The 13798-nt window shown below is 35.3% G+C and overlaps 1 protein-coding gene across 1 annotated transcript; it reads right to left on the reverse strand.

Moving 5' to 3' along the window:
- Positions 1-532: 532 nt before the first annotated feature.
- LOC110864025 (ABC transporter C family member 12) lies at positions 533-11886 on the reverse strand. Its single transcript, XM_022113180.2, has 26 exons — positions 11695-11886; positions 11078-11454; positions 10706-10884; positions 9815-9854; positions 9522-9678; positions 9316-9430; positions 9161-9241; positions 9055-9079; positions 8655-8711; positions 8001-8066; positions 7786-7860; positions 7612-7719; positions 7399-7533; positions 7161-7267; positions 6992-7085; positions 6629-6796; positions 6192-6533; positions 5572-5670; positions 5329-5481; positions 4715-5097; positions 3707-3887; positions 3281-3604; positions 2441-3197; positions 1663-1784; positions 1288-1533; positions 533-1013 (listed from the first exon to the last, which is right to left on the reverse strand). Exons 2-26 carry the CDS (start codon positions 11408-11410, stop codon positions 816-818), a joined length of 4545 nt encoding a protein of 1514 aa, XP_021968872.1. The 5' UTR covers positions 11411-11454; positions 11695-11886; the 3' UTR covers positions 533-815.
- Between the last annotated feature and the right edge of the window lie 1912 nt (positions 11887-13798).

The following is a 13798-nucleotide window of genomic DNA, read 5'->3' on the forward strand; positions in this document are numbered from 1 at the left end:
CTTATGGTGGTGTGACATGAATTTGCAACACTTGTGAGATGTGCTCACCATGAACACAACTGGGAGCAGGGGCGCAACATAGTGGGGGCGGGAGGGGGCGACCGACTCCCGAACATTTCGCTCAGTAGTAGAGAGTATGTAGTTTTTGTATAGAAAATTTTTAGGTATATACGTTTTCGACCCCTCAGTCGGAAATCTCAAGCTCCGCCACTGACTGGGAGAGATTAGAAATAGCCATATGGACCTAACCCTGCCCTGCTACCAAACAGTCACAACTCAATCCTGTTGCGAAATCATGACCAAACTCTAATAAAGTTGTTCCATTGTTTTTTTTCTTTAACAATTGCCTCCTACCTCAGGTTAAACTTAAAAAATATCAATAAATAGTAACCAAGTTTCATACTATTCCATTTAGGTCACTTATCATTTTTTTACAATGTAACAATATTAATATATGAGATGTTTTGATAGTTTTAGAAAGGCAATATTCCATGGTAAAATTTATTAAAACAATAGGCCAAGGTTGTCAATATAGATAATAGTAACATCAAGGCAAAGGCATGAAGATTATAATGTTGTGTGTTGTTACAAGTGTGACAACATTGTCCCTGCAATTAGTATTTTTATCAAAAGAAATACTTAGAACCATATCTATCCACCTTCAAGGGTGGGATTCTTTTACACTTTGTAATTTGTTTTCTTCACTACATGTTCTGTATAATTCTTTTGAATTTTCCTTTCTTCACTTGAATGGGTTTGCATGATCTTCATATTTTTGTCTTCTTCAAAAAAAAAAAAAAAAAAAAAAAAACTTGTCAAATGTCATCTTCAAGGCTTATATCAACAGTAATTTGTGCTGTAGGCTCTTCTTCTCCACTGAACTTGTTTATTCCTTCTCCACCAAGTACAATATCCTGTAAATACTGAGCATTTGCAGCCCCTGTACTTTGAACCATCTTCAAGAACGGTCCTTCACGTGATATTAGTCTTTCTGGGGTATCATATTCCACAATCTGAAATGAATACAAAACATTTTTGTAAAATGCATCAAGGAATGTAGTATTAAATACAAGTGACCCTTTTGCTTCCCAATTGGTTGACTTGCGTTGTGGTTATCTCAAATGGGTCACATAGGGAAAATATAAAAATGTGTTTATTCAAAGATTCAAGATTATTTTAGTAGATAACATTGTTTTTATTTATTGCATCAATCATTTATAAAAAAAAAAAAACAGGGAAAATAACAAGTGCTACCTAGAATTCAATGTTACTACTATCAAGAAATACCTGACCACTTTCAAGCACAAGAATTCTATTGCAGTCAATGATGGTGTTGAGTCGATGAGCAATAATGAGCATGGTGCATGATTTGAATTCTTTTCTGATTGTTTTTTGTATTAAATCATCGGTTCTGACATCAACTGCTGCAGTTGCCTCATCAAGAACAAGAATCTTTGATTTTCTTAGTAATGCCCTTGCAAGACTCAGCAGCTGTCTTTGTCCAACGCTAAAATTCTCACCTCCCTCAGACACCTTCATTACAAAAAAAAAAAAAAAAAAAAAGGATCATCAGTTAAATACATATATATATATATTCATATTGTCCCAAATATGTCAAGTACTAAATACCAAAGCATCATAGACTAAATTATGAAGTCATACCTCAGCATCCAAACCAAAGGGATTTCTGGCAATTGCGTTTTTTAAATATGACCTTTCAAGAGCCTCCCAAAGCTCAAGATCGCTATGTTCATTAAATGGATCAAGATTAAAACGCACCGTACCTAGAAAGCAATGAAAGTTTAGTAAATTTGAAAAAAATTTAGTTATTATCTTATTTTCGAAAGAACACAAATTGGCTACATCTTGTATTTTGTACATTTATTAATAAAGGTGTATAAGCTCCCCATATTCCTCTATTTGGCAATAATTATCTCCAGTTAGAAAATCATATCTCTTTGGCTTGAAGAATGTTACGATGAGACAAACTTATAATTAGGTTGGTATTTAGGGGTGGCAAATGTGTCAGGTTAGCAGGTTGAAATTAATGAACCCTACCTAACACGACCCATATATGTGCTTGTGTCAAAGACATCAACCCTGACCCATTTATATAACGCCAAACGTGTTGGTGGATTTTAAACAGACTGAACACAAATTATATTATCTTAATTGTGTAATTCTTCTAATCTCCTAGATCGCTTTTTTTGAATTCTAATCTATTATGGAAAAAACATTGTTTATGTAATCAGACGGAAAGCTTAATGGGACAACCCAAACCAGTTACTATTGAAACATTACACTTATTTTCTTTCCACGCAAAGTTATATTTTACCATCCCATTTCTTTTCTATCACTTCAATTATATTCAAACTTGAGAATGCAAAGTAAAGAATGGGATAGACTAGTATTGAGGATCACGCTCAAAATTAAATCATACCTGAAAAGAGAACAGGTGATTGTGGTATAATACCAAGAACTTTACGCAAATCTGTCAATCCAAAACTCGAGATATCATAATTATCAATCAAAATTCTTCCCTTTTCAAGCTCAACCAACCGAAACAAGGCATTAATCATGGTAGACTTCCCTGCACCCGTCCTTCCAACTATTCCTACTTTCTCAGTAGGAGATATGCTAAAAGATAAACCATGCAAAACCGAAGGAAGACCCGGTCTATAACGAAATCCCACATTTTCAAATTCCACTAGACCCAATGAGGGCCAGCCAGGTGGCGGGCGGTTTTCCTCAATTACAGATGGAGCCTCAGATGGTAAATCTATATACGTGCCCACGCGCTCAACAGCATTAAAACTATTTTCTGCTCTACTTGCTTGTCTCAAACAATTACTCATGAGATTTGTGATATTTAGAGAATAACTGAGTAGTAAACCGATTGTAGATGCAAAAGCTACTTGATCACTTGTTCTTGAAAATTGCATGACAGCAAAGGTGGCGGTTAACCAAATCATTAAACCTCCTAATGTTTCCAATCTTATGGTGAGCCAACGGTTGGCACTGAAGTTTAGAAGGGTAAATCTGATATTATTATCCATTGATTTGCCGTTAATGGTGGCCATACGATCGTATGCTTTGTAAGCACGAATACTTGATAAACCATTCAATGCTTCGCCAAACTGTGCATACACAGGAGATCTGGTTATCGAGTCCAAACGCTTGACTTCCCGCGATGTGCTCTGCAAAGCATTTTTGAATTTGAACTTGTTATACTAATGGGAAAATAAAACAAACATAAAGGGTAGGATAGAAGGATGCTAACCTGATAGTAGAGGTAGGCTGTGTAAAACAAGAAAAGAAGGGGCATTATGCCCCATAAAGATATTGTGCTCACAATGGCAATAAGCACGAAAGTTGAAAGTAATGGCCAAAGTTGATTCAGAAATTGGTTAGCAATACTAGCAACATTACGGTCAATATCACCAAGATCATTTGCAAACCTATTAATCATCCGTCCTAATGGGTTAGTTTGAAAAAATGTTGTTGGAGCTCTAAGAACCGAATGCAGCATCGTATCATGAAGTCTTTTAGCTGCATAAAGGCTTGATGTGATTAACCAGAAAGAATTTGCAAAAGTTACCAGTACCTGCATGCAGCAATTGGAGTGAAAAAACGGGCAAGTTGGGTAACGAGTCAAAATGAGTAATTTTATGCACGTGTTAAAATTGGCTGACCAGTGTCCACATACCTGTCCAAGGGACAAGAAGGAATAGATGATAAGAAAGAAACCCGGCCCACGATTTGTTGTACTGCTTTGTTCTGTCCAGTAACTTAACCATGTGCTACTTAATATTCGAAGCACTTCAGTTGAAATATAGCAAATGAATAATATCAGGACAACCCATAGGCCTCCTAAAGCATCCGTATACCTGTAAATATATTTGGCTCTCACATAGTTACAGGGAGTAAATAGTCCAAATATGTCAAATAGTTGCTTAACTTTCTCCAAGTTATAAAATATGTTAGTCCTCACTCCTACTTGTTCCAGTTGATCTTTTTATCATCATTGTTTGGGTTCATAAAGGACCAAAGAAAGAAAAATATGTACGGTGGAAAAATGTGCAGGTTGGATGATGGGTCAAACATGTAATCTTTTAGACTGATGAGTTCAGCAACACACAGCCACTTTCTAAACCCAATTTTTTATTTCTCTCTCTCTCTCTCTCTCTCTATATATATATATATAAAGCAATTTTGGAGCTTTAAAATTCAACCCTAATGAAAGTTGGTACGTTGAATTATTGGACCCAAACACAACCCATGTATTTATTTGTGTCAAAGACACCAAACCCTAACCCGTGCACGCTTAAAACGACCCAATACATCTAAACGAGTATGGGTTGGGGGTTGTAAACAGGTTGCAATCAAGTTGTAAATGTGTCATAAATGGGTTGGTCGCGGGTCGTAATAAATAAATTAAACACATGACGGATCAACCTCTTTAATCAAATGGGTTGTAACACGTATACGTATCGACCTATGGATAACTTTCGACACATATCCCTTTGAATTAATATTTCAGCGTAACCCAGATGAACCCAATTACTGGTAAGTGGGTCGTAATTTCCCCCTCAACTACCAAACAAAGCCATCTAAGAAAGATATATTCTAGTTTGATCTCTTTGGCATCACCGTTTTATTTTAGGGGACAGTAGAAGAGAAAAAAGAGAGAGAAGATACATGCTCTAATGCTTACCTTGCTAATACTTTCCAGCTAACAATGCCGGTTTGCCTATCTTCTTGCCTAATAAGAACAGATTTACGGTTCTTTTTTGTGATGCTTTGATCATCAGTCGACTCACCTACTACAACCTCATCAGCATACTGTTTTGAGGATCCATAATCGATATTAGTCCCGCATTCACTTCCTTCCACGTGATCATCCATTCCACCCACTTTTTCCATTAATGTTTTAAACAGCAACCCATTTTCCGAGAGCTCTTCAAAAGTTCCTTCCTCTTTAACCATACCTTCGGAGACCAAAATAATTTTATCCACTTGAGGAAGAAAATGTAGCTGATTTGTCACAAGCACTCTTGTTTTCCCTCTCAACTCTTCCTTGATACATTTTTCAAAAACCTGGAGATGGAACGTGCTGTGGGTTATATTATCATAAGATACTAGAACTAGAGGTGAAAATTTGACATATTTACTTATGAATGGATCAGTTTGGGTTACGTTTTTATCTCTCAAAGGGTTATATGGGTACAAATACAAAAAGTTAACTAAAAAGGAATACATGGGCGATTGTGACACTCATCAGAAAAAGACGGGCTACTGTGTAAATAACAGAATTTTGACCAAATATACCTCTCGGCCAACATGAGTATCTAGAGCACTCAAGGGATCATCAAATATGTAGACATCTGAGTTTGAGTACACTGCTCTAGCCATTGAGACTCTTTGCTTTTGACCACCACTAATATTCACCCCTCTTTCACCAATCTCAGTTAGATCATGACCCTAACAATCAGCAAGAGAAAAGAACACAAATATAACCATCAAGAAACAATAGGATATTACAATTTGAATACTCTTCTTGGGACACTTAACTGGAAGAATGTCAAGATCATGCTGCAATGCAGTTACTTGTACAGTTTTCCAATATCTTGAAGCTTCAAATTTTGATCCAAATAATATGTTTTCACGTACCTGCAAACATTCCATTGGAAATGGAAAATAACATAAGTTTTGATATGATATTTGCGTGTTTAGACTAGATGTAAAAAAATTTCGACTCATTTATGAATTGGTCAATTTGGGTTGTGTTTTATCTCAAACGGGTCAAATAAATGAAAACAACAACAACAACGATCACACCCAGTAGCAAGCTAAGCTAAGCTATTGGTGGGGATTGGGCAAAAGGTATCCCACTTCAGAAGAACACAGAGTCCTAAAAATAGGCTGGGCTATCAAAATAAATACAAAACAATAGCTAAAAGGTGAAAGGATCAAATGTTGGAAAGCCACCTAAAGCTTATTTTTTTATACATAAAACGTATTATTCAAAGATTTAGATCAGCGGAACCAAAATTGTTTATGATAACATAATGTACACACTTCTTGCTTATAAAAGACCAAATGCACAAAATAGTGTTTGCGGGTCAAAGCTGGGGCAAAATACCAGTTTCAACCCAGACTAGATGAATTTGAATATGCACAAAAGAACTTACTGTAGCATTGAATATCCATGAAATTTGAGGGACATAAGCAGCGGTTCCTCTGATGATAGCAGTTGAGTTTTCCCAAGGAGGAATCTCCCCAAGCATTGCTGAAATAAGGGACGTTTTTCCTTCTCCTGTACCACCCACAATTGCAACTAAGCTGCCAACTTGTATATCTATGTTTATATCGGATAATGTTGGTTTTGGGGCGTTTGGATCCCATGAAAAGTAGCCATTTTTTATTGAAATTGCAGGAAGCCCTGCTTCAAGAGGTGGGTTGGGTAATAGAATTCTCTCTTCAGCTAAAAGTAGTTCCTCCAAACGCTGTAATGAAATGTATGCGTTCACCGCCTACAAATAGCCATGAGGAAAAATTAAGATGCCATGCTAAACAACTACCTTTTGAGAAGATTATTTCATTGTTCTAGTGACATGAAAGAGAGAACCTGAGTAATTAAATTAGGAAGCGTGTTTAAAGGAGTTCGCAGCACTGTAAATAAGGAAAGTGATGTGAAAGCCCTTGATGGTGTCAAATCTCCACCCAGCAATGTGAAAAAACCAAATGAAATCACCGCCACAAGAACCGGAAGACTGTTCAGTATAAAGTTGTTGCACTGCAACAAAGACAAAGACTTATAACATGAATTAACCTTCTAAATTAAAACCCATGAAACATCTATAACTTGTGTGGTTTATACACCTCAATACCCAACATAAGCTCTATATAATTAAGGACTTGAATTTATTTATTATTATTATGCAATCGTAGCTAAAAATTTGGTGTATAATTGTAAAATGGTGGTGCTCACCGCTCCCAAAAATTGTGATTTCCATAACCATAGAAGCTCATCTTTCCTAATAGTTTGAATTTTAGATTGGAAACTTTCCTCCCATGCATAACATCTGTAAATTGAGGCAGTGTCACAGTTTTGCAGGCTAAAATCCCAAAACAATTATGGTAAGGAAAGTCGTACTTACTTTACGGTCTGTATTGCAGCCAAAATTTCACTCATTAGTCCAACTCTTTTGTCAGTGTACTGCAATCCTTCCTTGGTTAATTTCCTCATTTTGCTGACAATCATCGTCTATTATCAGCAGATTGTACAAAAGATAAGGTTAACCACCAACAAATTCATGATCAAACTTGCCACAATTCTTTTATATAATAATCCATTTCCTGAGATGACTTTTCAGCAAATTAAATAACTGATATTACCTGTATAGGAAACATGAGAATCAAAACGAGAGAACCCACAAGTGAAGCAATCCCTAATTGTTGATAAAGAAGAATCATGGAAAGCACAATTCTGAATGGAGCTGACCACAAGCCATGGAGTTGATTGCATACTTGCTGCACATAGCAATCATTCATTCTTTCATAGCAGCAAGAAAAATAAAATAAAGCAGGTGGCTAGCAACGTTTTTGTACCTGGAGTGCATTAGCATCGGTCGTTATCATATTCATAGTTTTCCCAGATGGGAAATTCTTTCGTGCTTCATGGGTTAGCCTCAAGGATTTTCGAAATACAGCAGAAACCTATTGAGTCCATCACCAAGACTTAATATTATCATTAAAACAATTCACCAGGGAATGTTAACTTACCAAAATTGACCTTATCCTGAATCCAACCCTTGCAACATTCTGAAAGTATTGTGCTTCACAAAGAACTCCTAATGACTGGATTTTATATAATAAATATTCGTTAGCAGAGATATCAAATTTCATACATCCTTTTTTTTTTTTCTAACAACCACTCTTTCTCCCATGATTATTTTAAATATATGAAGTTAAAAGCCAATGAACAACTTGCAACATACCACACCAACAAATATTGAGAAGGCGTAGACGTAGCCAATCCATGAAGGATCACCTTGTTGCAAAGACTGCAAAAAAAAAAAAAAAACAGATATAAAATAATGAAAACATGTCAACAACAAACTGCCAAGTACACCTATTGTAAAAGCACATACAGTAATCAATAACTTCACCCTGGAAGTTTCCCTATAATTTTACATTCTACAGAATACTAAATAATCTAGTAAATTTCATTCTACAATGAGAAGGACCATCATCGTGTGTTGTCACATGCATCTAAATGGAAAAAAGAAGAAAGTGATAACATGCTTATAGATTCACATAGATAAAGGCCCCTTTCTGTATTTATCACATGTATGTCTTTGTAAAAAGTTCGAACTCTGTGGATTAAAAAAACAAACATCAATACAAGGATTGTAGAATTCACATGCCCAGAGTACTCAGGGAGTTTCTTTATCAAGCATATTATGAACAAAGAATTATCCATACTAATAGAAGAATATGTACCCTTGCAACTTCATAAGTTCATCTCTGTAGAAAGTAACAACAAAAGCTAAAAAAAATACTACTGACAGAAAATTGTACACATGCACAAGTATAAGTCACATAATGAATGCATCATTTTGCTACTCATAGATTCTCAATATGGAACTTGCCTGAAGAAGATAGCTTAATATAACTGGTCCCACAAACTGAGAAAGATCATTGCCTACCTACAAGTGAAACGCTTGTCTGAAATCAACATTTGAAGCATAAATGGGATGTACTAGGGTTAGATGTCACATTTTCAACCCCATTTAGGTTATGTTTATAATCTTAACAGGTAAAATCCCAAGACTTGTAAGGAAACGGGTCAAAAAGGAATTTTATTTTTAGTGCATATATCCACTTAAAATCATTCTGTTCAGGAAATCAGATAACAGTTCCAATAATATAATTCTTGCAATCACACTATTTGATTTTTGGAAAAATATTATAATTTAGATAAATAGGTTTTGCCAACCCATCTGACCCGCAATTTTTTGCCACCTCTAATTAGGATAATGAAATCATTACTTTGAAAAGGCCTCCAAACCAGAACCTGCAACGAACAACAAACAACCAATAGTTAAGTATCAAATAAAGGTATAACTCGTCATGAATCATATCATGGGCAAAGTACCTTCCTCCAACAGTGTTATTCAAACAGCGTAAAAGAAATGGATTTGACTTTTGAGCTTCTTCAGCCCAACATTTCTGGAACCTACAATTGGTCATTTTAGTTAACCTTCTAATGAGTGAATTATTAGAATCTTTAAATTGCATGATTTCACAAACTTTTTACTCAATGTCTCAGTCTGGTCCCATGTGTCTAACATCCAAACATTTTTTTCTGTTATAGGCTTTCGGTAGCCCTCCTGCATAAGGGGAGTCATCCATCCAAAATATATTCCTACCACCATATTAATTATCAGTAAGTAGTAGTTTAACAACTCAATATACATACTCCTACGATAAAGATTAGAAATAATAAAGCTATTTACTTGACAATATGTTAGCACGCCTCTCTGGACATATATGTTCTCCTCCACGAAGCACTTCATACTTGATGTCATCATCAGGATCAGTTTGAAGTGGGATATGACCCATGTAGCCATCCAAATTTGGTATATAACCAAGAAGAAATACTCCAAATAAAGCCTGCATCACACCAAAAACAATTATACTTGGATGCTTTTCCTAGTTCCTTTTTTGTTTCCTACTTGAGATGAGAAATTACAACAACTTTGCACGTGTACTGTTTTAGAATAATAAATCCTCTAAATATAAAACAAACCTGACAGAACAACGAACTGATGTACACATAGAGTACGTATCTGCATAAAAAGATATAGTTGTGAGTATCTTTAGAAGTCCCCACATCCTTCATTATCCAGGAGAACGAGATAAATTTAACTAGGAGGGATGATTTATTATTATTATTATTATAAAAAACACTTTTATATATCCAACTCTAGGTACCCCTTGTTTTAGATTTCTTTGTTTCCCATCATTATTTCTGTTTGCTTTCATAGAATCTTTAGCTTCTATCCATATTACATCATATTCTATAGCATTTGTTAGAGCCAAGAGGTGACAATTTTGACTCATTTACTTATGATTGGGTTGACTAGGATCATGGTTTTTTCCAGCAAGTCAAAGGGGTAAAGTCAAGAAGACTGGCTAAGAAGGAAACAAGACAGATTGGCTAAGTCACCCAAAGTGTGTATTTTTGTGCCTAGAACATCCCAAATCATTTTTGGTTAATAAATAAGATTAGTACTAGTGAAAAGACTTCATCAATCATATTTGACACTCTACATACAAAAAATTTAGACAAATACTGTTTTGGGTCAACCCAACCCTCCAATTTTCCACCCCTAGCATTTGTGATCTAACAAATTGAATAAATGAAGAACCCATATCAAATACATGAAAGCTACTTAATGAATGGTATGCTTCTATTTGGAGTTTCAATTCGCATCATCATCATCATCATCGTTACATCCTTCTAACTTGTTTTTTAATAATTAACTTCACAAGCACATGTAAAAACAGTAATGTACTCTGTAATAATAAAGTTATTATCCACAACAGTTACTGCTTAAACAGGTAATGAATGACAGTTTAAAACTAAATATGAATTTAGACTTGGAACAAGAAAATAAGTATATACCAACCAACCAACCTTGGGTATAGATCCTTTACCGAAAGAATGACACTAAGTTTGACAATATCCCCAACCAAGACGTAAAGTACACCAAATCGGACATACCAACGAAACTCTCTCACATACACTTTAGTTTCCAAAAGTGTCATGATCACCAAAGAGCTCCAACATAGGGTCTCAATCATAAGTGAAACTACCTGCATGAAGCCATAGTACTAAACATCACAAACAATCCCTACTACCTTTATCTTTTTTTTTTTTTTGTTTGTTTGATATATAGTTACCAGTCATAATGATGACGTGTTAGTAACTTTGACCATGTTGACTTTATATTTTTCTGACTTTGGCACTGTGTAAGTGTCACTAGTACAACAAGAATGAAATATATACCTCAAATGGAGCAAGGCTACTTTGTGAACTAAAGTCAAACATGGAAACATTGAAAAGTAATCTGCACAAGGACTCCGCGGCACAATAGCCTGCTAAAATGGCCAACATATAATTATAGTACTTTGAGCGTAAGCAAAACCTCTTGAGTCTAAAGTCTTTCATGATAAGCCATATTCTATATAAGCACAAGCCCATCAAAACCACATTTGATATATCACCCACAACAGATTCAATGCCACATGGCGTATATGCACCAAGAGTACTAGCTGTTGTCTTTGCCCAAATGCCGTTTTCTTGGGGCCGGCAAAACCAAGCCAATGGCTCTAGACCCATGACTATGGCTGCTCAGAAGTGAATTGTGTCACTGAATTCCCCACCTGAAACAAAGATTTAGTTGATCATTATTAAAGAGTGTAATAGTCTGGATTTTGTCATGTAAGGACCCTCAAAGTGTAAATTTTACCAAAAAAAAAAAAAAAAAAAAAAAACTTTAAAACAATCATTCAAGCAGATTATATAACTCAAAAGTAACCTTTTGTGGCAAAGTAAATTTACAGTTTGAAACCATAATAAACCTAAGGATTGTTTGTGATTTAAGATAATTGCTATAAACTTACGATGAAATGAGTTGACTTACAGAGCAAACAGTTATGTGACCGTTTGCACATAAGCCACCAGAGTGATCTCAAATTCGCATTAAGTAGGGATATGAAACAATGATTAGCGATGGGTTCGTCATTGCTGACGAACAATTCCAAAGAGGGCATGCTCGAGAATCTTTAGTACGACAAACGTAAGGGGCCGGCGATTTTGGCTGCTGGTGAGACAAATTTGGAATTGTGGGATTTATTTATTTATATATGCAAATCAGCAGAATATGATTGATTGTGGTCACCAATATTTTACATTTCTTTATCGTCCACAAGTCAATTCCCCTTTTTCCTCTTCGCTTCTTTTTAGGAGCTTGTTTTGTTTTCAGATAAAAGGTTTGCGGGTTAACTAATAGAAAGTCAAATTATCCGGTATAACCAGTTATTAAAATAAACCGATTTGTGCACCTCTAGTTATGTATGCCAGGCTTGCATTGTGAGGCGGTAAGCCAGTTTGATAATATTCACGTATGTGTTTCGATTACTTGTACATATTATTCATAACACGATCTCAATTAAAATTACATCGAGACACAGATAAAAAAATATGTCAGTTTAGAAATTGTAGAGTAATTTTATTTAAGTCCAGGAGTATTAGCGGTTGTCCACCAATAGCAAACGACCACTATTCCCTCAGTTTGGTTCGTCATGGTAGCAAGAGGAAAAAACTAAAAGATGAAATACTAAAAAGAATAAAGGTAGCGGTACTAAACATGTACACTATTAGTTAACAAATAAAAAAAAGTTTTTTTTAACAGAGGGGCTAAACACGTATATTAGCGAAATTGGAGGTTTAAAAGTAAAATACAAAAAACCACGATCAAGTACTAAAAGGAATAAAAGGAGAGGGGCTAAACATGTACACTGCCAAAGTTAAAATAAAGGGACCAACATGCATATAAATAAAGTTAACCAATAAAAGGAAATTTTTTTTAAACAGAGGGGCTAAATGTGACAACTGTCAAATTTGCATACATCCGTACAATTAATTAGACAATGATCAATGATTAATGACTGTGCTGAGTTACAATTTATGACTTGAATTGCTTTCTGATTATTGTTACTATACATACATGTGGATCATATATTGCAAATGACATAACATTATTGCATGCAAACATTATTGATTGAAATGATGCACGAAACACAGCTAACACAGTTATCAGATAAATCAGAGAAATGCTGACGGAGTTCAGTGAATAGACAGACATGGTATTAAGATACAAAATGAGCCAGAAACCAAGTCTTACACTAGTATAGTGTGTAGGAAAGTAAGGATCATAAAACTGCCTTCTTAGTGATAGTTTAAGTGCCGGAAAGCGCCTAAAACTCACATAAACTGCAGAATTCTGCAGAATTCAACAAAATTCAGCATTTAAACAACATAATAGCATGCAGAAATATGCTTAAATGGTCCTGAATGCTTTCCTAAGTGTCAGGAATCAAAACTGTCATAAAAAGGTACATAAAGCACACTAAACTGCAAAGTTTAGCACCTTAACAAACCAGTAACCAACCGAACAACCAGACACTACCCGAAACACAAAATTTACACTAGAAGTATTGTTTTAACATTACCAAGCTAGTTATGGTCCCTGAACATCATAACACCTCCTAAAATATCGAGAAACTAAACCTTCTAACTAATACTTGATTTTTAAACATAATGTAACCAACTTAGTTAGAACCTAGCCTACATACCCCCCCCCCATGGACGGCCAACATATGGCCCACCTCAAGATTTTATAAGATTATTAAACTAAATCTTGTTCTTGCTTTACTAAACATATTATACATAAGATAAAACTAGAAAATGGTTATAAATATAACACATTAAGTTCTAACTTCTCATAACCTCACACACCAAAACACACTTCTTTCTCCCTCTCCCTTGCTTACCTTCGGCCAAAACCATAACCACCATCATCACCATTCATCAATCAAGTTACATGCATTCCACTCACATACAAGGGTGTTAGAGGTCACATAAAGGAGCTAGGAGCTTTCGGAAGTTCAAGGACCTCTCTTATTTGCTTTTATCCACTTAATTTCTTCACTTGATCGTCCCTAG

This window comes from Helianthus annuus, chromosome 1 (assembly GCF_002127325.2).
Source record: "Helianthus annuus cultivar XRQ/B chromosome 1, HanXRQr2.0-SUNRISE, whole genome shotgun sequence".
Taxonomy (NCBI): domain Eukaryota; kingdom Viridiplantae; phylum Streptophyta; class Magnoliopsida; order Asterales; family Asteraceae; genus Helianthus; species Helianthus annuus.

Coding starts and splice junctions, on each gene's coding strand:
- LOC110864025 (XM_022113180.2), bottom strand. CDS start 11,410: ATGGGTCTAGAGCCATTGGCTTGGTTTTGCCGGCCCCAAGAAAACGGC. Junction 6,534..6,628: donor TTCCTAATTTAATTACTCAG/GTTCTCTCTTTC, acceptor GGCTATTTGTAG/GCGGTGAACGCATACATTTC. Junction 5,098..5,328: donor ATACTCATGTTGGCCGAGAG/GTATATTTGGTC, acceptor TTCCATCTCCAG/GTTTTTGAAAAATGTATCAA.